Source organism: Saccopteryx leptura, chromosome 6 (assembly GCF_036850995.1).
Source record: "Saccopteryx leptura isolate mSacLep1 chromosome 6, mSacLep1_pri_phased_curated, whole genome shotgun sequence".
Classification (NCBI taxonomy): Eukaryota; Metazoa; Chordata; class Mammalia; order Chiroptera; family Emballonuridae; genus Saccopteryx; species Saccopteryx leptura.
Genome location: NC_089508.1, coordinates 5,601,858 through 5,626,586, shown reverse-complemented (window position 1 = coordinate 5,626,586; position 24,729 = coordinate 5,601,858). Strand labels below are relative to the sequence as shown.

The window sequence follows — 24,729 nt, the reverse complement described above, 5'->3', positions numbered from 1 at the left end:
CAGTTTTGCAAACGTCACTTTTCTAGTTTCAAAGCCTTTTTTCATCACCCCCAAAGGAAACTCCACATGCACTGAACTGTCTTTTCCTCTACCTGCCCCCCGCCCCGTTCATTGTATTTTGTATGTTTTTTGATGTTTTGACATCTTTGGGGGGATTTCCTAGCTGAGAAGAGACTGCCCCTCCCAGAGCTAATTCCTATAGATGGTAAACTTGTTGGTGAGCCTACTTTTCACTTACGAATTAATCAGTCCATAACCCCCACCACTTCCTTTATCTGATTCTCACACAAAAAGTTCATGTTCCTCCTGCCCTGGATCAACCCAGGGTCAGAGTCTAGGGATGGCCCCTGTGCCCCAGAGCCTGCTGGGATTACTCACACTAGCGGGTCCTAATCTGCCCTGCCTCTGCCATGGAAACCCCACAAAGCTGGGCTGCGCCTTCCTCCTCCCCCTCGGCTTCCTCACCGACCCTGGCACCTCCCCAGCGCCATGCCTCTCGTTTCATGGGGACCTGAAACCTTACACTTTCCTCTTTTTAAGATTTTTATTGAATTGAGGTAACATTGCTTAATGAAATTATATAGATTTCAGATGTACAATTCTGTAATACATCACCTGTACATGCACTGTGTGTTCCCCACCCCGAGTCAAGTCTCCCTCCATCACCATCTACCCCCTCTACCCTCCTCTACCTCCCCACCCCTCCTTCCTCTCTGGACATCACCACAGTTCCCCGTCTGGGAGGGTTTCTCCCTTTGCTTCACCTTCCTCACCCTGCCCCGAACCCCTCCCTCTGACAGCTGTCCGTCTGTTCTCTGCATCTATGAGTCTGTTTCTGTTCTGTTTGCTAGTTTCTGTTGTTCAAAAGTTTTCTTTTTTCTTTTCTTTTTTTAATTTTAATTTATTATTATTATTTTTTTGTATTTTTCTGAAGCTGGAAACGGGGAGAGACAGTCAGACAGACTCCTGCATGCGCCTGACCGGGATCCACCCGGCACGCCCACCAGGGGGCGACGCTCTGCCCACCAGGGGGCGACGCTCTGCCCCTCCAGGGCGTCGCTCTGTCGCGACCAGAGCCACTCCAGTGCCTGGGGCAGAGGCCAAGGAGCCATCCCCAGCGCCCAAGCCATCTTTGCTCCAATGGAGCCTCGCTGCGGGAGGGGAAGAGAGAGACAGAGAGGAAGGAGAGGGGGAGGAGTGGAGAAGCAGATGGGCGCTTCTCCTGTTCCCTGGCTGGGAATCAAACCCGGGACCTCTGCACGCCAGGCCAACGCTCCACCACTGAGCCAACTGGCCAGGGCCAAAAGTTTTCTTTTAATGGCATTGTTATTCAATCCTTAGTAAATTAAGACTCAGGCGCAAATTACCACCACCACCTCATAACAACACTAATTTGTGTTTGCTCTCCCTGAACTTAACTATTCTGGATATCTTATGTAAATGAACCACACCGCGTGTGTCCTGTGGCGTCTGGCTTCTTTCACTGAGCACAGTGTGTGTGGGATTCGTCCGTGTTGTAGCCTGTGACAGGGTTCCTTTGTTTGGCTGAATGGTCGGGAATTGTATGCTCCCACATTTCATATCTTGTTGTTTCTTTCTACCTATATTTTCTTTTATGCTAGAATAGATGCAGTAAAAGGTCTTCTAAATAAGGTCTGTACTTGGTAAACTTTCCAAGATCTTTGTATATCCGGAAATATATTGTGTTTTCTCCTCGCATTTAAATGAAAGTTTAGCTAGGTAAGAAATGTAAGGTTCTAAAAGATTTTTTTTTTTCTTCTACAGCTTTCTGAATATTGCAGCTAGGATGTCATAGTCTCATCTGAGTTTTGGTCTTTTTAGGTGAGCGGATCTTACTTGGAAAGCTTTGTAGACTTTTCTCTCTGACGCTCTGCAGTGTTTCTATGATCCGTCTGTGTGCACGCACGGATGCTTCCTCCTTACCCCCCTCTGTCATCTCGTCCGCCTTTTCAGCCCAGCTTTAACATCTCTGTCCAGTTCTGTAAATTCTCTGTCGTTATTTCTCCAGATGGTTCATCTCTTTGTCTTTCTGTCTCAGAGGCCTTGCCTGCAGAAGCCGCTTCTGCGTCTCTCTTCCCGAGCTCCGTGTCCCTTCCGGACGGGTCTAGGTCAGTTCTTTGCCTTATGTTTTTCACCTCTGGCTGTTCTTCTGCTGAGCCCATTCATTGGTTTCTTTATCTCAGTAGTTAGATGTTTATACTAAAAATACACTGCTTGGTTCTTCTTCCTTGTTTATTCAACCTCATGTTTTAAAACACTACTCACAAAAATTAGGGGATCAGGGAAGGTGCAGATACTCCAGGATTTCAGCCTTTTGTCTAGTGCATTTTCACCAATGAAATAAAAGTTGGTTTTTGCATCTCGTTTGCATAATCAAACAACTTCCTTTGTCTTGTCATTTGCTCTTCTGATGTTCTTGTTTAATTAAAAAAAATCAAATGCTCCTTTTTTTTATTGCTTCATATTCATTTTGAAATATCTCCTAATTTTTGTGAGCAAGTGTATCTTCCTTTTTCTCTCCAGTGGCATTTATTCTGTTTAGTAAAATTTCAAATTCTGTCCCCATGGTACAGCTTGTCAAAGGGAGAACTTGACTCGTGTCTCCTCTACTCTCACATTACTCCACCCAAACACCACTTCTGACGCGAGATTCGTGGGTTTTCCCCACGAATTCGGGCGATTCCGTGGCACCGGTCAGGTGTGCTGAGCTCACCCCTGACACCGTCTGTCTGGAGACAGCATCGGACCCCACAGGGTGATTAGGGCTCAGTCCCACAGGGCTGCTTTTCCCCCAGCCCTGCACTCAGATGCCAGCTGCAAGTCCGGGTACCTGTGCGCCAGGACCCGGGCTTCTGACCGGCTGGCTCTCAGTTGAGGTTACCGTGACGCTTTCCGGGTTTCATTAATTTGCTGGAGTGGCTTACAGAGCTCAGGAAACCCGTTTGCTTACAGATGGGTTTACCGCAGCAGATACTAAAGAGCACCAGTGAATAGCGAGATGAAAAGAGAAAAAGGCGAGGTCTGTCCTTGTGTGTGGGGTGCGCTACCCTCCCAGCACGAGGATGCGTTCTGGTTCACCAGCCTGGAAGCTCCCTTAGCCCTGCCCTGTTGGGATTGTATGGAGGCACGATCGAGTAAATCCCTGGCCGCTGGAGACTGAACTGAATCTCAGCCACTCTCCTCTCCCAAGCCACTGGGGGTTGAGGCTGCAGCGGAAGGTTCCGGCCCCCATCCTCAGAAGCTTTTCGGAAGTCGCTTTATTAATATGAACTCGGGGGTGGTTGAAGGGGGCTTGTTATGAATAGCACGACACCACTTCACTTTTATCATCCTGAGGCTATTTCAGGAAGTAGGGACAAAGACCAGATATTATAAGAAGGGATGCTCACATTACTCTTCTGCTTTGGAAGTCCCATGGGTTTTGAGAGCTGTGACCCAAAAATGGAGACAAATATTATATCTTACAGGTTGCTTCACTTGTTGCTTTTCTTTTAAGTCTATAGTGCTTTTAAGTTTATAGTGCTTGTACTTCTCAGAGTTCATCATTACTTCCTTGGAATACTCAGCTGCCCTGCTCGTAATGTCTGTTCATGCTGCAGGTGCGTTTGGCCAGGAGCTTGGCTGGGGTGGAAGTTCCTCAGGGCACATGCCCTGGTATTGCAGACTAGGCCCAACCATTCCTTTTCTAACTGCTGAGCTGTGAAGCCCAAGGCCACACGTACACCCTCTCTGTGCCACAGTGAGTCAACACTTCTTGAGTCCCAGCTTTTTCAGCAGGATAGTTTAACAAACTTTCTGAATACCCACTGTGTACCAAGAATTGTACTGAACATTATTGGTTATAAAAGATGAATAAAACATCTTTTTGCTCTGGCTGGAGAGCTCAGCGTTATCCCAAAACACAAAGGTGCAGGGTCAATCCCTGGTCAGGGCACACACAGGAACAGATTAATGTTTCTCTCTCTCTCCTTCTCCCTTCTCCCTTCTCCTCTCTTCTTCTCTCTCTAGGGTCAATAAATATAAATAAAATTTAAAAAATAAGTAAAACATTGTTTACCTAAAGGACAGTGATCTGTGACAACTATACTGATTATGCAGTACTATACAGACGTGTCACAGCAGTAGGACTAATGTCCTCTATCTTGGGGTTCAGTAAACACGTCACTGGAGAGGTGCTATGTATATTGGGTCTCGAAGGGCAAACCCAGTGTGACTGCAGTTGGTCATGCAGCTTGTTGCTAGTAGGTTCTTATAACGTGCCAGTGACAGCAACTAGTTCTGTGTCGTCATTCCTCCATCCCCTTTCTTCCTCCTAAGACACAAGGACCTCATGAAAATTCTCATTAAAAGCCTGTATTGGCCCTGGCCGGTTGGCTCAGTGGTAGAGCATCGGCCTGGCGTGCAGAAGTCCCGGGTTCGATTCCTGGCCAGGGCACACAGGAGAAGGGCCCATCTGCTTCTCCACCCCTCCCCCTCTCCTTCCTCTCTGTCTCTCTCTTCCCCTCCCGCAGCGAGGCTCCATTAGAGCAAAGATGGCCCGGGCACTGGGGATGGCTCCTTGGCCTCTGCCCCAGGCGCTAGAGTGGCTCTGGTCGCAACAGAGCGACGCCCCGGAGGGGGCAGAGCATCGCCCCCTGGTGGGCAGAGCGTCACCCCCTGGTGGGCGTGCTGGGTGGATCCCGGTCGGGCGCATGCAGGAGTCTGTCTGACTGTCTCTCCCCATTTCCAGCTTCAGAAAAAAAAAAAAAAAAAAGCCTGTATTATACGAGCATACTTTTGTGTGTGTGTATTTCTTTTTTTTCTTTTTGTGGCAGAGACAGAGAGAGGGACAGATAGAGACAGACAGGAAGAGAGAGAGATGAGAAACATCAATTCTTCGTTGCGGTTCCTTAGTTGTCCATTGATTGCTTTCTCACATGTGCCTTGACCCTGGGGCTACAGCAGACCTGGTGACCCCTTGCTCAAGCCAGCGACCTTGGGCTCAAGCTGGTGACCTCGGGGTCTCAAACCTGGGTCCTCCACATCCCAGTCCGACGCTCTATCCACTGCACCACCGCTTGGTCAGGCTGTGTGTATATTTCTTAAAGACCCTTTTATGCTCAAACGTCCCGCCGAGAAAGGGGAGAAGAGCAATGAGAATGTCTGTGTGCAGAGAGGGAGACTAACATCCACAGAAGTGAGATGAATTTCCCGACACACAGCAGGTCTTTTAAGTAGGCTTCCTAAGTGGAGTGTCTTTTAGTAGAACTCCCTGATTTGTTTCCTACCATTCTGCGTTCCATTCGGATCCAGACACATGGAAAATAACTTTCAATTCAAGTCAGTGAAGTTGCTGTGTATTGAACATTTACTCTGTTCAAGGTCCAGAGCCAAATGCCTTACTGTTTAATCTCCTGTATAGATCTGGTGCCCGTCCTTTCGTGCGTTCACGCTTACACTCCGCGTGTCTTGTTCCGACTATATCCCAGTGTGTGAGGGGCCGAGCCCACTCACCATAACACACTGTGAGGCACTACCCTTAAACAGGGCGTTTCTTAGTTTTCTCACTGAATTGCTATTTATTTATTTATTTTGAGAGAGAGACAGGAAGGGAGAAAGGAGGAGGAGAGAGATGAGAAGTATTAACTCATAGTCACCTCACTTTAGTTCATTGATTGCTTCTAATATGTGCCTTGACCCGGGGCGCCTACTGAGCCAGTGACCCCTTGGGCTCAAGCCAGGGACCTTTGGGCCTCAAGCCAGCAACCATGGGATCATGTCTGTGATCCCACACTCAAGCTGGTGAGCTCACACTCAAGCTGGTGAGCTCACACTCAAGCCAGCCGAGCCCGCACTCTAGCCGCTGACCTCAGGGTCTCAGACCTCAGCATCCCAGGCCAGCGCTCAGTCCACGGTGCTGCCCCCAGTCAGGTCTGAATTGCTCTTTAAGTGTCTATAGCTCCTATCCTATTTTTCCAGCATTCTCTGTTGCCCTGTCCCTGATTTAGGAATTGGTGCTGTACCTGCAGCCCATAGTTATTCGTGTGGCCAGTCCTTACAGTGAGACAATGAGGAATCCAGGGTCCAGAGCTGGGAAGGAACGCCCAGGGACATAACAAAGCGTGTCAGTCATAAAGCATGGGCTGGACTCCAGTGTCGTCACCCCTGGCCGGACGGAGAGCTTTCCACGGTTCCTACCCTTTCTCATAATTCTACTCAGCTGCCCTGTGACAGCTGGATGGTCGAGTTAAAGGGGTGCCCCTCAGAACTCCACTCGTACCCAGTACCTCCTGAGAAACCAGGAAGAGGCAGTAGGGCATGTGGGGGGGGAGAGGAAATGGGGGTGAAAACCAAGAAGAGGCAGTAGTGGTGTGTGGGGGGGAAGAGGAAATGGGGGTGAAAACCAGGAAGAGGCAGTAGTGGCATGTGTGGGGGGGAGAGGAAATGGGGGTGAAATCCAAGAAGAGGCAGTAGTGGCGTGTGTGGAGGAAGAGGAAATGGGGGTGAAAACCAGGAAGAGGCGGTAGTGGTGTGTGTGGAGGAAGAGGAAATGGGGGTGAAAACCAGGAAGAGGCGGTAGTGGCGTGTGTGGGGGAAGAGGAAATGGGGGTGAAAACCAGGAAGAGGCAGTAGTGGCGTGTGGGGGGGGAGAGGAAATGGGGGTGAAAACCAGAAAGAGGCAGTGGTGGCGTGTGTGGGGGGGAGAGGAAATGGGGGTGAAAACCAAGAAGAGACAGTAGTAGCGTGTGTGGGGGAAGAGGAAATGGGGGTGAAAACCAGGAAGAGGCAGTAGTGGTGTGTGTGGGGGAAGAGGAAATGGGGGTGAAAACCAGGAAGAGGCATTAGTGGCGTGTGTGGGGGAAGAGGAAATGGGGGTGAAAACCAAGAAGAGGCGGTAGTGGCGTGTGTGGGGGGAGAGCAAATGGGGGTGAAAACCAGGAAGAGGCAGTGGTGGCGTGTGTGGGGGAAGAGGAAATGGGGTGAAAACCAGGAAGAGGCAGTAGTGGTGTATGTGGGGGAAGAGGAAATGGGGGTGAAAACCAGGAAGAGGCAGTAGTGGTGTATGTGGGGGGAGAGGAAGTAGGGGCGAAAGTGGGAGGCGCTCTCACAGCGAAGATGTTCACGCCCTGGGTAACACTGGCAGGAAGTCCTCAGAAAACGAAAAGGAATCCCTTACGGTATTTTAATAATCATGATCTGTTTCTGCTTCTGGCCATGACAGAGTAATGGTAATGGACTTGCTCTCTTGACAGAAACAACTATGAAACTGAACAGAATATACAGAGCACCTCAGTGTACGAGGGGTGCACAGAATATTCAATTCTTGCTGTTTCGGGCACTGAACAGGCAGCACAGGGCTCTGGTGTTTGAGTAGAGAGGCACGCATGATAAACCCCACAATGGCTCTGGCCTTCCGCCTGGGGTCTCTTCTGGTCTTGGCTCAGAATGGTGGCTCTCAAGCTAAAAGCTGGTCTTAAAACTCAGGAGGCTGATACTGTATTAGAGTTCCAGGCTACTGAAATAGCTGGTCATTTCAGGGCGAGGAAGGAGAGAAGAGGAGGCTTCGTGGTAAGAGCAGGGGTAGCAGTGTTGTGTAGGTTCCCTCGGGGCTGTTGGCTGAGGGCTGGCTGCACGTGTACAGAGTGGGACTGCCCGTGAGGCTCAGCACAGACTGCCCACTGGAGGGGCAGCCGCCGACTGGTGCCAAAGGTCACGCAGTGCTAGGAGTTGTTAGAGGCCCCAGTCAGCCTGAGTGAAGAGACCCCACTGCATACCTCAGCCACCCTGTGACAGCCACATCTTAGCAGTAAGGACTGTGTCCCTAAGTAAGGGCCACACCTTAGGGCGGGGTTCAAAATGGAAATAGAACTTCAGAAAGAATTAGTCCAAGCGCCACAGCACCAAGAGGACCCGTCAGGAATGTACCCGCCTGCAGGACAAGCTCAGCACCTCTAAAGGAGCACGACAGCCCAGACTGCAGTGTGTGACAACAGTGGCTAACAGACAGCCATAAATTAGGGGACAGTAAAGAGGCAGAAGTTGTGAGCTATACTTAAATGAGAAAAGCAGGGCCTGACTTGTGCTGGAGCAGTGGATCAAGTGTCGACCTGGAACGCTGAGGTCGCTGGTTCAAAACCCTGGGCTTGCCCAGTCAGGGCACATATGGGAGTTGATGCTACTCCCCCCTCCTCGCGCCTCTCTCTCTCTGTCTCCTCTAAAATGAATAAAATAAAATAAAAATAATTTTTTTAAAAAAGAAAAAAAGCGCCTGACCAGGCAGTGGCACAGTGGATAGAACGTCGGACTGGGATGCTGAAGATCCAGGTTCGAGACCCCGAGGTCACCAGCTTGAGCGCAAGCTCATCTGGCTTGAGCAAAAAAAGCTCACCATCTTGGACCCAAGGTCGCTGGCTTAAGTAAGGGGTCACTCGGTCTGCTTAAGGCCCGTGGTCAAGGCACATATGAGAAAGCAATCAATGAACAACTAAGGTGTCACAACGAAAAACTGATAATTGATGCTTCTCATCTCTCTCCATTCCTGTCTGTCTGTTCCTATCTATCCCTCTCTCTGACTCTTTCTCTGTCCCTGTAAAAAAAAAGAAAAGGAAAGAAAAAAGCAGCTAGTAGAACCTGAGGTGACTTTGAAGTTGGAATTAGCAGGCAGGTACTTCAGAGGTGCTACTACAAATGTGTTCAAAAAGTGTAAGGAAAAGGTGGATGAAATGAGCAAATGAGAATCTCAACAGAGAAATGGAAATTATAAAAAATTTACTAAATGGAAATTCTAGTATTAGAAATTTTAGGCCCTGGGCCCTGGCCGGTTTGCTCAGCGGTAGAGCGTTGGCCTGGCGTGTGGGGGACCCGGGTCCGATTCCCGGCCAGGGCACATAGGAGAAGCACCCATTTGCTTCTCCACCCCCCCCTCCTTCCTCTCTGTCTCTCTCTTCCCCTCCTGCAGCCAAGGCTCCATTGGAGCAAAGATGGCCCGGGCGCTGGGGATGGCTCCTTGGCCTCTGCCCCAGGCGCTAGAGTGGCTCTGGTCTTGGCAGAGCGACACCCCGGAGGGGCAGAGCATCGCCCCCTGGTGGGCAGAGCGTCGCCCCTGGTGGGCGTGCCGGGTGGATCCCGGTCGGGCGCATGCGGGAGTCTGTCTGACTGTCTCTCCCCGTTTCCGGCTTCAGAAAAAAAAAAAAAGAAAGAATGAAAGAAAGAAATTTTAGGCCCTGGCCAGTGGCTTAGTGGATAGAGTATTGGCCTGGGGTATGGACATCCCAGGTTCGATTCCTGGTCAGGGCACACAGGAGAAGCTTCTTTCCCCCTTCTCTCCCCTTCTTGTCCCCCTCTTTCCCCCTTCTCTCCTCTTCCTCTTCTGCAGCCAGTGGCCCTGGGCACTGAGAATAGCTCAGTTGATTTGAGCTTCGGCCTCAGGTGCTAAAAATAGCTCAGTACTCAGACATCAGCCTCAGACAGAGTTGCCGGGTGGATCCCGGTTGGAACTCATGAGGGAGTCTGTCTCATTATCTTCCCTCCTCTCACCTATTAAAAAGAAAAATGAAAATTGAAAATTCACTGGATGATACAAAAAGTGGATCAGAGACTGTATTAGAAAAGGTTAGTAGACTTGGAGATTCTCACTAGAAATTATCTAATCCAGGGAAATGATATTAAAAAAAATAACAGTACCTTGGTGCCTTGTGAGTAATACCAGGAGGTCTGCATATGTGTAATTGAAGGCCCCAGAGGGAGAGGGAAGAAAAGAATGAGGCAAAAGAATAATTTTTGGAGAAATAATTACCAGAAATTTCCCAAATTTGGTGAAAAACCTTAACTGACATATCCAAGAATCTCCACAAACCCCTAGCAGAATAAATATAAGCAAAACCGTACTAAGCCCATCAGAACCACACTGCTGAAAACCAAAATAATAGAGAAAGTAGTCAAAGTTGAGAGAGGAAGAACGATGCTATATACAGAGGAGGGTGTGGTAGGGATGATGGCTGACTTACCCAAAATGCAGATGCCAGAAGACAGCAGAACAGCGTTTTTTAGGTGCTGAGAGAAAAAAAAAGTCTTAGAATTCTTTTTTCAGAAAGAAAAAGTACCTTCAATAATGTAGATAAAATATATTTTTCAGATTAAAAAAAAACTAAGAGAATTTATTGCTAGCATACTAATGTATAAGAAATGCTGATGGAAGGCCCTCAGGCAGAAAATACATGATACCAGGAAACTCAGATGCTTAGAAAAGATGAAGGGTACTGGAAAGGGTTAATATATGGGGAGATATAAAAGAATTTGTGTAATTAAATATGTATTTATGTATATACGTATAAGAATTGAAAACAAACCTGTCTGACATTGTACTGTGAATATGTAATACACATGACTACTGTACCATAAAGGATGGGAGTGAATTTATGCACTTGTAAAGTTTGTACATTTAACATGGAGTGGTACTATAAGTATACTATACCAAGTTAAGAATGCATATTTCAACTCCTGGAAAGAGCTCTAAAAAATAACATAAAGAGGTATAACTAAAAAACCAATCATGAAATTAAAATGGAATTCATTCTATCTATCTACCTATCTATCTATCTATCATTTTCTGAAGTGAGAAGTGGGGGACCGCAGACAGACTCCTGCATGCGCCCAACCGGGATCCAACTGGCATGCCCACCAGGGGACGTTGCTCTGTTGCAACCAGATCCATTCTAGCACCTGAGGCAGAGGCCATGGAGCCATCCTCAGCGCCCGGGCCAACTTTGCTCCAATGGAGCCCTGACTGTGGGAGGGTAAGAGAGAGACAGAGAGACAGGAAAGGGGGAGGGTGGAAAAGCAGATGGGCACTTCTCCTGTGTGCCCTGACTGGGAATCAAACCTGGGGTATCCACACGCCGAGCTGACACTCTACCGCTGAGCCAACTGGCCAGGGCCTAAAATAGAATTCTAAAAGGTATTTTGTTTTCTCAGAAGACTGTAAGAAAGGAGGAAGAGGAAAACCAAGAACAGATGAGACAGGAAACAAATAGCAAAATGGTAGACCTGTTGCCAGCCATATCCATAAATTAAGTATAAATGGATTAAATGATCCAATTATAAGCTAGATTACTATATCAGACTGGATGAAAATGCAAGACTCAGTGTCCACAAGAGACACTTTTTAAATACAGAGATACAGGCAGGTTGAGGATAGAAGGATGTAGGCATAGTAGTAGGCATAGTAATGCTCCCTCCCCACCCTGATCCCCAGACCCTCTGAATACGTGACCTTACATGGCAGAAGGGACTGGACAGATGAGATTACAGTTACAGTCCTTGAGATGGGGCACTCACCCGGGCTGTGCGCTGGGCCCAGTCTGATCACACGAGTCCTTCACTTGGTCTTAGCTAAAAGGCCGAGAAGCAACCACACACAAGTCCTTACAAGTGAGAAATCTAAAAAAAGAAAATGATAACTGTGAGATTATTGATATGTTACTTAGCTTGATTGTGGTGATTATTTCAGTGTATACATATATCAAAACATCAAGTCACACACCTTAAATATACCATTTAAGTTTTTTGACAATTATACTTTAGGAAAGATGGAAAAAAATAAAAGCAAAAAAAGAAAATTTAAATATGACCAACTAAAGGGATAAGAGTGGAGAACTTTTCAGGCTGTGATGTGAAATAGGTGTTAGGACGGAAGTCGTACATAGCAGTGATGCTATGACTTCCGGTTTTGAACATGGAGGAAGGGGCCCTGAGCCAGGGGATGCAGGTGGCCTCTGGAAGCTGGAAAGGGCAAGGAGATGATTCTCTAGAGCCTCCAGAAGGAAACATAGAGCTTCCAGCACCTGAGATCTGTGTCAGACTTCCGGCTTACTGTTAGCTTACAAAGCTAAGATAATCAACTTGTATTGTTATAAGCTATAAGTTTGTGGCGATTTGTTACAGCAGCAATAGAAAAGCAGTACAGAATGGGAAAAGACACACCAGGCAAATAGCATAAAAAAGCTCAAGTGGCGCCCTGTCTGGTGGTGCAGAGGGTCGAGCATCATCCCTGAGCACTGAGGTTGGGCTGGTTCTCCAGGGTTTGTTGGCTCAATCCCCAGGGCATTGGCTCGACCCCAAGGCCGCCAGTTCAAGCCACAGTCAGGGCACGTATGAGAAGCAGTCAGTGGGTGCACAACTAAGTGGAACGAGTTGATACTTCTCTCTCTCTCTCTCTCTTCACCTCCCCCTTCCTCTCACAAAAGAAAGAGAGAGCAAGCTCAAACGGCTACATTAATGTCAGATAAAGTCAACTTAAGGACAAAGAATGGTACCAGAGATAGAGACATTTCATACTGATGAAAGGGTCAATTCATCAAGAAGATATAATAGTCCTACACACGTAAGTACCTAACAGGAGCTTCTAAATACACGAAATAAAAATTGACATAATTAAAGAGGGCTGTAGACAAATCGACCATCACCGTTGGAGACCTTCTTAAACCTTCCTCTCAGCAGTTGATAGAACAATTAGACAAAACAACACCGACGACAAACCAGTCAGGACGTAGAAGAGCTGAACAGCACTTGCTTAACCTGAGGTTTTTGGAACACCTCACCTGATTGCAGAATACATGCTCTATGTACACAGTGCATCCGCCAGGACAGCCTGCATGCTGGCCATAGAACAAGCCCATACATACCGAAGGACTGAAACCATTAAACTGTGGACAAAAGAAGAAATCACAAGGAAAAAGAGAAGGTATTTTGACCTAAAAGAAAATGAAAGCCGTCCTCTGTCAGAATTTGTGGTCTGCACCTTACACATTGCCGAAAAGGAAATGTGTATGTTCAGAAGCCTTTGAAGACACATTTTCAACAAAGTGCTTGCAGCTCTCCAGTTAGGACGGCTCTGTCTTTTGTACTGTTCTCTGTACGGCTGTTTCTTCCTCTCTCAGTAATGACATTCTAATGTATCTGTTTGCTAACGTGTCAGTCTCTTGCTTTCTGAACTGGAGAAGCCATTCTAGGACGAGGACTGTGTCTGAACTGGAGAAGCCATTCTAGGACGGGGACTGTGTTCCCTTCGGTGTTTTGTCCCCGGGTTCTAGCACAGCACGCGCCTCCGGGTTCTCTGGAAATGTTGAATGAAAGGTTGGGAATGAAAGCCCCATTGCACATGTGAGGAAACCGAAGCCCCAGGTCACTTGGTGAAGAGGTGACAAAGCCAGGTCTCCAGTGTTCCTCAGACACGTGCTGAGTTGCTGACTGAAAGAGCACCGTGTGAGAGAAGCGTCTCCCTAAAAGTAGTACAAAATGTTTACCAGTGTGAACTGTTGAGTAAAATATGATACTAAAGCATCCTCGCTGAGTCTTCTTCTCTGGAAGATGGGAGAGGATACTTCTGAGCTCTTGGAGCTTTTCCTAATGGCCTCTGGGCAGCCATGCGCCCTGTCCCCCTCGCCTCCTGTAGGCCTGGGCCTGCCCCGTGGTCCTGGCCGAGATGGGCTGAAAGGTGAGCAGTGGACGCAGCACCACAGGCTGGCCCCACCTCGGCCGCGGCCTCTGCCCTCACCCTCGCTTCTGCAGGAAGCACTTGGGGGCCTGAGGTTGTCGCCGTGGGGGGTCCGGGCCCCACTGTGGCTCTCGGCCGCCCACGCTGCCAGGGCTCTGCACTGGGAGCCTCTTGTTTCTCCATTTTCTACCTAGCTTTCAGTTTCCAACTGGGGTTTGTTTCCCCTTTGTGTCTGGTTCAGCTTCCTTTTCCTGTTTGGTTAGAAGTAGAGTCTGAAAACCAAGTTGCTGCCTCCCAAGGGTCTGTGGTCCTCTGATCTGCATAGTCTGGTGGGAGTGCAGGACTCGCCTCTCCGGGCCCCTGTGCCAAAGCCGATCAGCATGGCCATGGTGTGAGTACTGGGACCAAAAAGGGGACAGAGGGCTGTCACAAGGAAACCTAGAATCATAACGGAGAGCTGGAGGGGCCATAGAAACCCTCCCAGATGCCCCGTTGTACAGTGGGGAGGTCGAGGGCCAGAGCAGAGGGCGAAGGACTTACCCAAGGTCACACAGCAAAGTGTCAGCAGCTTGCTCTCTCCCCACGTGCTAGGCTGTCCATTGCACAGGCCCGTGCCTCATGATGCCTGTGGTCTTTCATGGCTTCTGTGCCGAGAGCTCTTGGACGTCAGACATCTGCCTTGTAGAGGGGGAGCTGATCGATTTGGGGGGTCGTGGTGTGGCTCAGGTGCTGAGCCTGGGTCCTGGCCCTTCTCTCGGCGATGGCCTGAAAACATCCAGGTTGTTTTCTCTAAATGCTGAGCACAGAGGGGAGAACTCAGGTTCCTTTTAAAACGGACACTTCATGGATTGTAATAGTGGGGTCCTGACCTTAGTCTGAGAGACTTGAACTGACGGGGCCACCAGTCACTGGGACTGTTGCCGTTTAGCACATGTGCGTGCAGCCTCTGGCCACGGCTCTGCACGCTTAGCTGTGTGCGGTCTTTCTGAAGGTGAGGTGACATTTGACACGACTCTCCCCTGCCCCGCCACCCCATGAAAGGTGGTAGGCGGTAGGACAGAGTTTTACCTTCTGGCTTTGGGGTCTTACTTGATTAACTCATTACAGCTTTGTATCTTAACATAAAATTGTAACCCCTCTCCTTAAAAAGTACTTCACGGTGTCCAAAGTGCGTTTTTACCGCTTTTCTCATCTGGTTCCTTTCACCCCGTTGGGTAGACGAGGACGTGCTGCCGCTGTGGTTGGGTGGGTGGGGAGCCCCGCTTGGCTCTCACTCCGGGCCCCGTGGCTGGTGGAGGAAGGCTGGAGTGAGAACCGGCCACAGCAGCCTTGTCCAGGGGTCCCCAGGACACTGCACGGGCTCTCTAGACGCGTTTTGCCACGTTGTAGAAGTTGACGTTACCGTGAGTGGACGTTGTGCCCAGGCTCCTGGTGGGCAGCAGGGGGCTCTGTGGGGGCAGGGCTCTCGGCCAGGCTGCGGGCTGGTGTGCACCTGCCTGGGTGCGGCCACCTTGCCTCCTGCCCCCTTTGGGGCCTGCGCCCTGCCAGCCTGGTCACTCGCCTCAGCTTTAAAGCATTTCTGGGCGCAGCTGTGGGGAACAGAAAACTTCCCGTTTCAGAGGCACACAGGCTTCCCACGCGGGTAGGGCCCCATCACCCACTGTCAGCAGTGTGTGTCGGCAGGGACTGCAGAGAACGGGGTCAGAAGTCAACGGGAGGAAGCAGTGCCATCTCCTCAAGGTCTTAAGTTGTAGAAATCGGGGAGATGCCCATCCTGAGAGACCGCAGACGCCGTTGCCAGGAGCTCGTCCGGGTTAGTGGTGCTTCAGGCGTCTTACCCTCCGCTTCGACCAGATTGTCTTTTTTAAGTACTCCTCGATACTTCTCTGAGGAAACCGTTGCATTGGTCTTAGAGATGAGTCTGAATTCTGCCAGCGACCAGCCAGTCCAGCGCGCACAGGTCAGGAGACTGAGGCCCTGAGTTGGGGCAGGACTTGTCTTCGGTGAGTGGATCAGGGACCCAGCCAAACCAAAGTCCTGGTTTTCTGTGCCCCTCCCCTGCACAGGGCTGGCCGCGCTCTCGGGACGGGTGAGGGACGGAGCAGCAGGGGACCCCACACAGCAGCTAGAAAACTACATCACGGGCTAGTATATCTAGATCCCTGAGTCACCAGGGTGCCTGTGGTGGGGATACAAAGGGCCTTCGTACATGAGAACGTGTCTTCTCAGACCCAGCTCTGGCCACCCATCAATCAAGAAACATTTTCTGGGCACCATGGGCTGGGCACGGGGCTTCACTTGAGCACACGACATTGTTCGGCATGTGCTCACAGACATTACTGTATTCAGCTCTCACAAGAATCCTGAAGGTAGCGAGCATTGCTTGTATTGTTCCCATTCCGTAGAGAGGACACCGAGGCAAGGCAGGAGTGAGCGGGAGGGAGACAGCCTGGGGCCCGTGTCTCCCGAGGGAGCTCTGCTCCTCTGCCCCGCACACTGAGTTGCAGCGGGTCCCTGCTCCGCGGCAGGGAGGGGACAAGGAGGGGACAGGGAGGGGACAGGGAGGGGAAGACAGCTCCCAGGTGCAGAGACGTGAGTCCCAGAGCCACACGGCACAGACGGAACTGAGTGTAGACAGGCAGGGCGACCGGCGTTGAGAGGCAGGGCTGTCAGAAGTGACTTCACGAGGAATGCAGGATCTCAGGGACACTCTGAAGGACGGGATGGTTTTTAAAAGGAACTGAGTGGTCATCCCAGTTAGCGTCACCCAGGGGCTGTTCTGGTGCCAGGGATGCAGAGGTGAACAGGACAGGCAGTCTTGTCCTGGAACTACCAGGGGACGGGAGGGAGCGGGAGCAGTCAAGAAACCAGAAATAGACACAGAACAGAGTCGAGCAGTGTGGTAGGGAGTGACGGGGCCGCTGCCTGCCCCGTGCCACCGAGAGGACATTTACTTTGTGAACTCAGCGATGGCACGAGGTAGCCCGATGGGACGGCCGGCAGAGGCCCTGGGGCGAGGACAGAGTGATGGGCTCCGGTCAGGAGCAGGACGGGGGGCTGACGCGACGTGAGGGAGACAGCCGCGGGCAGGGCGGACAGGAGTGGGCAGGGCGGACAGGAGGGGGCGGGACGGACAGGAGGGGGCGGGGCGGACAGGAGGAGGCGGGACGGACAGGAGGAGGCGGGAGGGACAGGAGGGGGCGGGGCGGACAGGAGGGGGCGGGGCGGACAGGAGGAGGCAGGCCTCTGACCCGGTCAGCAGCTGGGCATGAAGTTCAGGGTTTCCTCAGAGTCACGGGGACCCCCTGGCGTCATTCAGAGGGAAAGGCGCTGACAGACGCAGCAGCCACCCTGTGGCTGGGGGTGGGTGGTCTGTAGTCCCCCAGGTAGGGGCACTGGCTGTCAGGGGAGGTGGGGAGCAGTAGTGGACCTGGGGGTGCCTGGGAGCTCTCGCCTCCGGGCCTGCCTGGTGGGCCGGAAGTAGGTGCAAAGGAAGAGATGAGTTACACCTGCCCAGGTGGAGAGCACAGAGGGAAGGCTCGATGCGAGCCTGTGGGGTGCGCAGGGGCCGTTGGGCGTGCTGGCCCTGAGCAGAGCGGTGTCCAGTACGTGCAGCGTGTGGGGTGGGCAGGCCAGGCTGGGCACGTGCCCCTGACCCTCGCGTGCTGCTGGGAGAGCTGTGTGAGCGTGCGACAGGCCCGGGCCTCAGTGGAGGCGCAGTGGGCTCGCCTCTCCCCTCGCCCGCTTGTCCGTATTGTGCGTGGTGTTTGTTTTCTAAAGCACTAGACGCCTTCCAGTGTATGACGTAACTCATTTATCATTTTATTATCTGCCATCCATTTCCACCCTTCTAGAATTTGAGTTTCAAGAGGAGAGAGATTTTTGAGAAGCAATCAATGAACAACTAAAGTGCTGCAACTATGAGTTGATGCTTCTCATCTCTCTCTTCCTAGTGTCACGCGCGCTCTCTCTCTCTCTCTCTCTCACACACACACACACACACACACACACACACACAATAAAAAAAAAAGAAGAGATTTTTGTCTGTGTTGCTCACTGGTATATCCTCACTGCCTAAACCACTGCCTGGCAGCACACATGTATTACATGGCTGAGTTTAAGTAACCATTTACCCCTGGGGCTGCCCGGTGGCCTCCTGGCGTGTCACCTCAGGGCAGTGGCCGACAGCGCTGCACTTGCTCTCGGGAGCGAAGGCGCCAGGGCCCAGGGCACTGCCTCCAGCCCACACCTCTGCCCCTGTCTGCAGGAGGTTTGGGAGGCGGTCGGTAAGAGCCGCTGGTGTTCCCTCTGCCGTCTTGTCCTCATGAGTGAGTCTGAATCCCAGAAGTTGACAACCGGCCAAGCCCTCAGAGGTCATGTTGTCCAGTTTCTCTTCCCCAGGAACGCGTAGCCAGGTCATTGGGAGAGCTTGGAACTCCTCCGTCTGTGGTCCAGTGCGTCCCGGGGCCTTGCGCTGAGATGCATTACCACACTGCTCCCGGTTATCTCTGGAGAGCGTGTTGTGCTGTCCCTCAGGGGTCCCCGCAGACGTGGGTGAGAATCCGTCTGGTCCCGTGGCTTCTCCTAGGTAACTGAACCCTGAAAGGGGAGAAAGAACAACAGCTGCCCGTTGGGGTGTCACGTGCTAACCACTTTGCTGTTTTGTGTACTTTGCATTTAATCCTCATCTCGCAGATGTGATGCTGTTATTTCCGTTTTTTAGATAAGAAAACAAGGGTCAGCAAAGTTAGGTTGCGCATTCCGGGTCATGTGGGACCACGGACAGTTGGGAATTGAGGCCGGGTGTCCTGTGTTCCCAGCAGCCAGGCATAGCTGTAGTCTCGCGAGGGAACTTGCCCAGAGTTGCAGTCAGCATTAGAATCAAGGCCTCCTGAGCTCTCTGACCCTTTGCAATCTCTGACTTCACACTGTTGACGCCATGAGACCCAGAGAGACCCCCTCTGTCCTTCTGTCACGCCGTGCATGTGTCTGTCATTCGTCTGTTCTTTCCCCGTCTCCCTTCCCTGCTGAGACTCTTCCAGGGCAGGACGTGCTGTCACTCACGTCTGTCTGTCCCTGCACCTGAAAACGCTGTGTTCTCGCTCAGGGCTGTTGAGCTGAGCCAAATCGCTGTGATGGGGCAGGGGTGTTAGCTGGGGCTGAGCCAGGCCTCACCCCAGGCTGGAAATGCCCCTCAGAGAGGAGCATACTGCCCAGTCCCCAGCTGGCCAGCTCTTTACAGCTGTCCCAGTGCTGTGTTAAAACTTGTTCCCCTTCCACAAGGGGTCCCAGTCACAGACTGTGGGGACACAGGCACGACTTGGAATCTGTGATAATAGCCCCAGTGTCCACGTGGCCGATCAGATGGCTCCCCACGGCGAGGACCACACTGGGGCCTGGAAGGAACGTGTGGGAAGTGGTGTGAGACAGCGTCACTCGAAGGTCGGACTCGCCCAACAGCTGGTGGCATGTTTGCCCCAGACTCCACCAGACTTCCCAGAGAACTGGAGACCAGCTGTCCAGGGTTTAACACTGAATTTACTCTTCATTGGCCCAGAGTCTTTCATTCTAATGCTCACAAAAAAAGTGGGGCTTAAACGTCACCATTCGAGTTTCTGCATGTTGATATGTGCAAATTTAACTGACTGTTTTCATCACTATAACACAACAGCTCTCAAAATGTGGTCAGGAGACCTACCCTTCCTTGTAGGAGTCAATGAGTCAACACTACATTTATAATGACACTGAGACGTTATTTGCCTTTGTCTCACCTCGCGAGCGCACAGTGGAATTTTCCAGAGGCTATGTGATACGTGTTGACATGGTGACTATGGCAAATAATGAAATGTATGCTTGTGTTATAAAATATTCTCAGTTTTAATTTCAAATATGGTGCACCTATGGACAGATGTAACTGGGGAGCCCTGTGGAGCCATCTGACACAGACCAGAGCTTGGTGATACCCTCAAATTTTTATGGGTGTAACGTAGGGACGCAACCCCCTCTCCAGCTGTTTCCCCCGGCCAGAAAAATTCTTCCCGATATTCCTTGGCTCTGGCAAGGCTGCGATTCCCAGTCTGTTTCTCGGTCACTGAATTGGGACCTGGTGGTGACACCCGTAAGGGAGGTCTTTTCCTTCCCACGGACGGAGCCCTGAGCCGGGGCGGGAGCCCTAAGGCGATGGCTGAGGACGCTGCGCTCTCCCGCCTAGCCCGTCGACGCTGTGTCCTCGGCCCGAAATGGCACGCTCCTCCCTGGCAGGATGCAGCATGTCCTTCCTCGTACCCATAGCCCTTGGCACGCGCCTGGGCACTGTGGACGTTGTGTGTGTGCACGCGGGCCCTCCCGCTGACGGAGACCACATCTCTATTCAAGGGCAGGCTGCATTTTGTCTGAAGTCCGAGAAACGGGAACATACTTGGTATGTAGTTGGTTCTCAGGAGACGGGGTGTGGTCTTGGTTTACTTTTCAAATGAATGCAGGAAGAGAGAGAGAGAGAGAAAACAGGGGAGGCCAGACCTCAGGTGAGCCTTCCACCCCCCCCCCCCAAGAATCCTTGAAGGCTGAAAAATAGGATACCTCGCAAGCTCAGTAGCAAGCATGTATCCAAAGAGAATGGAGGTGAGATGACTAGGTCCCTGTCACTGCGGCTGCAGACATGAGCAAACCCCCAAAAACACCTGCTCACGGAGAGAGAGATCGGCAGGCCTTCCATACAGGGGCAAGTACAGTAATGGTGTGAAGAGAAGTCAGTCAAGCAGCAGTGTTTTCAGTGGGGGTGGAAGTCTCTCCCAGGAGGTGACAGACACAGGAGGAGGGGCTGGAGAGAGCCCGTGCTGAAGGCGGGGCCTGAGCCCTGGTGGGGTCAGCCCTGGCGGTGGGCGGGTTCAGCCCTGGTGGGGTCAGCCCTGGTGGGGTCTCAGCCCTGGCGGTGGGCGGGCTCAGCCCTGGTGGGCTCAGCCCTGGTGGGGTCAGCCCTGGCGGTGGGCGGGCTCAGCCCTGGTGGGGTCAGCCCTGGTGGGGTCAGCCCTGGCGGTGGGCGGGCTCAGCCCTGGTGGGGTCAGCCCTGGCGGTAGGCGGGCTCAGCCCTGGTGGGGTCAGCCCTGGCGGTGGGCGGGCTCAGCCCTGGTGGGGTCAGCCCTGGCGGTGGGCGGGCTCAGCCCTGGTGGGGTCAGCCCTGGCGGTGGGCGGGTTCAGCCCTGGTGGGGTCAGCCCTGGTGGGGTCTCAGCCCTGGCGGTGGGCGGGCTCAGCCCTGGTGGGGTCAGCCCTGGCGGTGGGCGGGCTCAGCCCTGGCGGTGGGCGGGCTCAGCCCTGGGGGGGGGATGGGCTCAGCCCTGGCGGTGGGCGGGCTCAGCCCTGGTGGGGTCAGCCCTGGGGGGGGACAGCCCTGGCGGTGGGCGGGCTCAGCCCTGGCGGGGTCTCAGCCCTGGCGGTGGGCGGGTTCAGCCTGGGTGCCCCACAGACGGGACCCGACGGCCCTCAGGACGGCTCCGCAGGAGACGCACAGGACGCTTCAGACCGGCCTCGCCTGGGTCTCACCTCGTGCGGATGTTGTGACTCGGGCCGACACCCGCTCGTTCACGACAGCAGCCTGGGCTCTGTGGTGCTCGGTAGTTAACTGCACTCGGTCACCTCGGTTTGATTCGAGCTCCAGCGGGTGTCAGAGCTGGTCAAGGAAGATCGTCACCCTGTTTTGCACAGCCACACACTCCCTCCCCTGAGGTCCCGGGGCTAGCAGACGCCAGGCCAGGCCAGGCCAGGCTCCCTTCGTTTCCCTCCCCCACCCTGTCCCTGCCACTGGCAGCATTTGGGAGATGAGATGTTCCTGGGCCGTGTGACCACCATACCTCTGTCTGGTCCCTGACCACCTTGGGAAGGGCAGTGGTCAGAAAGGCTTGGCTGTCCTGACCAGGCAGGTGTGCCTCAGAGAGGGCTTGGAACTGGGCAAAGGGGAGGACCGTGGCGCTGTCCCCTGCTGGTCTCGGCCTGGTGCCGGCAGGTCAGCGCGAGCGCACCCAGGACGGAACCCCAGACAGGTGTCCAGAGCCTGCGCTCTTTGGTGCCGGCTGCTCTGACTCTCAGCTGCTTTTCAAGTTCACTTCGTGGCTTGTACGCTGAAAGTAAACAAGTCAGGACTTCACAGACCGCCTCAGAGTCTGGCTCTGTTTCTGCTTGGCTCTGGAAACGTATTTATAGCTGCTTCTCTCTGGCCTCCCACTCGTCCCTCACTCGCTCATTCTCTCGGCTGCCACGGGCCCGTGCCTGTTACGGTGGAGGAGGCACCAGGCTGTGCTGAGGAGGGCGCAGAGGGGAGCCTGGTGCTCAGACCAGGGCCTGCCGCAGAAATCACAGTCTCGGGAAGAAGAAGAGCTCTCAGCAGCTACTGCACAGGCACACACGGCCTGGGCCTGGGGCTGGGGGCAGAGACACACCTGTCGGGCACATAGGTGCGTACTGGCACCTGCTGCGTACTGGGCACCTTCACATAGAAAAATACTTATATTCTCTTCACTTGTTTTACAAATGAGAATTCCTCCCCAGAAAGAACCCTGTCCTTTTTCTACAACGGCACCATCATGGACACATTTTGTAACTTTTTCCTGCCAGATCGTAACCTCCTTGAAGGGCAGAGACAGAGCACGTTCCTTCCAAGAGCCTAGCAGAGTGCCTTTGTCTGGGTGATTTTTAGGTGGGATGAACGGGCAGCTCTTTCTGACGGCAGCGAGGCTGGCCCGAGCTCTGAGAAGTGGCGAGGTGCAAACCTGTGGCTGTGGGAAGGAGAAAGCCCGTTAGGCAGGGGATACCACTTTCTGCTTTAATTTCTGGAGTCACACCAGAAAGTCACTTTAATTAGCCCAGATGTCAGGAGGATGCGTTTGCTGCCAGACCCGGCCTCAGGGACCGCTGGCTAGGCTGTGGAGACAGACGGCCCGCCCCTCCCTGATCTGCAGCACTCGGTATGGACAGCATAGTCCCTGGAGAGCAAGCAGGGAGGTTCCTGGGGCCAGCGGAGAACTGCCCTGTGCTTTCAGAATGCCCCCTACTGAGCAGGCTGGAAGGGCACTGCGGCCTCAGCCCTCGGTCAGCCTGCGAGGAGCCTGTCCTGAAGAGGTGGCCCCTGCCCTGATGGCGCTCGGGTCCAGCAGAGGGACCTGAAGTCACGGTGTGGCCATGCCCTGCCGTGAGAGCTGGTCGGGAGCTGAGGCGGAGGGCACGCTCACCGGGCTCAGAGCACCCTCCCACTCAGCCTGGGCTTCAGGGGGACTTTCTGAAGGGGTGATGCGTCTCTTCAGTCGTGAGGGTGAGGAGTTACTGGCAGGCTAGGCTGGAAAAGCATCTCAAGCAGAGGGAACGGCGGGAGTCAGAACAGAGGCCACAGAGAGTTGGGTCTGTCAGGAGGCCCGTGAGTATATTCACCATACGAAGCCCCGGGTCGGTGGGTCGGCTGTGAACAGGTCGGCAAGGACCAGATCGTGGCGGGCTGCCAGGCCTGCCAAGCGGCTGTGCTAACGGGACTCACCCTCCTCAGTGCTGTTGGGCACTGGGTAGTGAGGTGCTCTGAGCTTCCATTCCCACCACCACCCCATTGAGAAGATAAGGAGAGATAAGGACAGATAAAGATTAGATACAAATGAGGAAGCTGAGGCCGTAGCTGGTGAGCAGCACAGTTCCCCAGGAGACAAGGCACAGCAGGTGTGTGTTTTCTGAAGCTCTTTCCGGTGGCTGTGGTGGAGGGTGGGCTGGGGGCCTTGCAGCCTGAGTCCAGAGGCAGGAAGAGAAGCCAGTGGGAGGGTCTGGGTGAGAGAGGACGGGCTGGGACAGGCCAGGACGCAGGGAGGAGCAGTCCCAGCGGCCCAGGGGGATGGGGGGGGCAGAGAGACGTGGCTTCCCGGCGTGGGACCCTGGAGACTAGGTAGGGGGTGGTGACAGAATGCTTTCTGTCTCCGGCAGGCTGAGGGGCGAGGTCTCTGAGGTGCGTCCAGCTGGTAGTACGCATCGGTAGTTGGAAATGTGGTTCCACAGCTTAGAAGAAAGGTCAGGGCCCGAGCGGTCTCTGTGTGGGATTCGACAGGGTTGTCAGTGATCATGTGAACTCCCGCCGCGGGTGGAAGAGCCCGTGAAAAGCTTTGAGAGTTAGGCTTCTCAAGTTCCCTCCATGGACCACGTCCATCAGATCAGCCCGGAAGCCCGGGCCCCCCGAGACTCCTGAACCCGCCCTCCTGAAGAGTGGTCTGAGGCGTGTTTGACGGGCACCTCCCCTGGTTCCTGCAGTGCGCACGGTTCTGGAGCCACGGGCACGGAGTGCAGGGAGGGCGACTGCGGGCTTCACGTGGGGGAACACAGAGGTTTAGGTGGTGGTCAAGTCCACGCTGGAGCAAAGACTCGGTGAGAACACGGTAAAAGCCCACTTGAGAAAAGCCCTGTTTGCTACTTTTGTAAATAATCGTCAGGGATTCTCAACAGGCCCTCAGCCTTCCCGTGGACCCTGAATCAGAGCCCCTGCTGCAGGCAGTGAGTCCAACGAAGCCTGCGAAGGGAGCAGACAGGAGCCACTGGAGAGATGAACGGGGAACCAGCGAAGTGAGGGGGGTTCGATAGGAGAGACCCTCAGAAATGAGGTTGTCGTCGGCATTGACTCAGTGAGAGTGTGAGCGGTGAGAGAGCAGAGAAGCGCCCTTGGGCACCACGGCGGGGCGAGGTGGTGACATCCCTCCGTCCCGTCCCGGGCAGACCAGGTTCACACTCCTGCTGGGGAGACGCTATCAGAGGGGTGGATTGTTCAGCTGAAGGGGGCCACCAGGAGCAGGCAGTGGGCTGAGTGGAAGCTTCCGGTGCTGGGGACTCTTCCCAGGAGACATCCCGGCAAAAGGAATGTGGCTCCCGGCCGACCCTGCAGAGGAGCCAAGGAGGGCAGCCCACCGGTCCCCTTGCCCCGGCCTGGGGGGGCGGGCCCAGTGCACCCGCACAGGCAGCAGCGGACCTGCCAGGCAGCCTGGCCTCCCTGCGTGCTGCAGCAGGCCCACCCGTAGGGCTGTGGCTTCCTGACTCCCCAATCCCAGGCCATGGCGAGACAGTACTGGAGGTCCTCTAACAGATTCTGGTGTTTGCTGGCTGATCTCGCCCTGAGAATAAGTGGAGTAGGGTTTTCAGAGGCCTGTCCCCATGGGCACACAGTCATAAATGACTTCTCACGGTCAGAGCCATTTCTTCAGCAAGCCGTTGTTAGTGCCTG

General features: G+C 53.2%; 1 protein-coding gene across 4 annotated transcripts in view; it reads left to right on the top strand.

Annotated features, from left to right (window-relative positions):
* Window positions 1–24,729, top strand: part of EVL (Enah/Vasp-like) — a 151,096-nt gene that overhangs the window by 62,327 nt on the left and 64,040 nt on the right. Inside the window, exon 1 of one of the 4 annotated variants that reach the window (XM_066388007.1) lies at window positions 13,758–13,886. The exons of the other annotated variants lie outside the window; for them this stretch is intronic. Coding sequence (XP_066244104.1) covers window positions 13,876–13,886 — 11 coding nt within the window. The 5' untranslated portion in view covers window positions 13,758–13,875. Of the gene's footprint in view, window positions 1–13,757; window positions 13,887–24,729 lie in introns of those variants that run through there. 4 annotated transcript variants of the gene reach the window in all.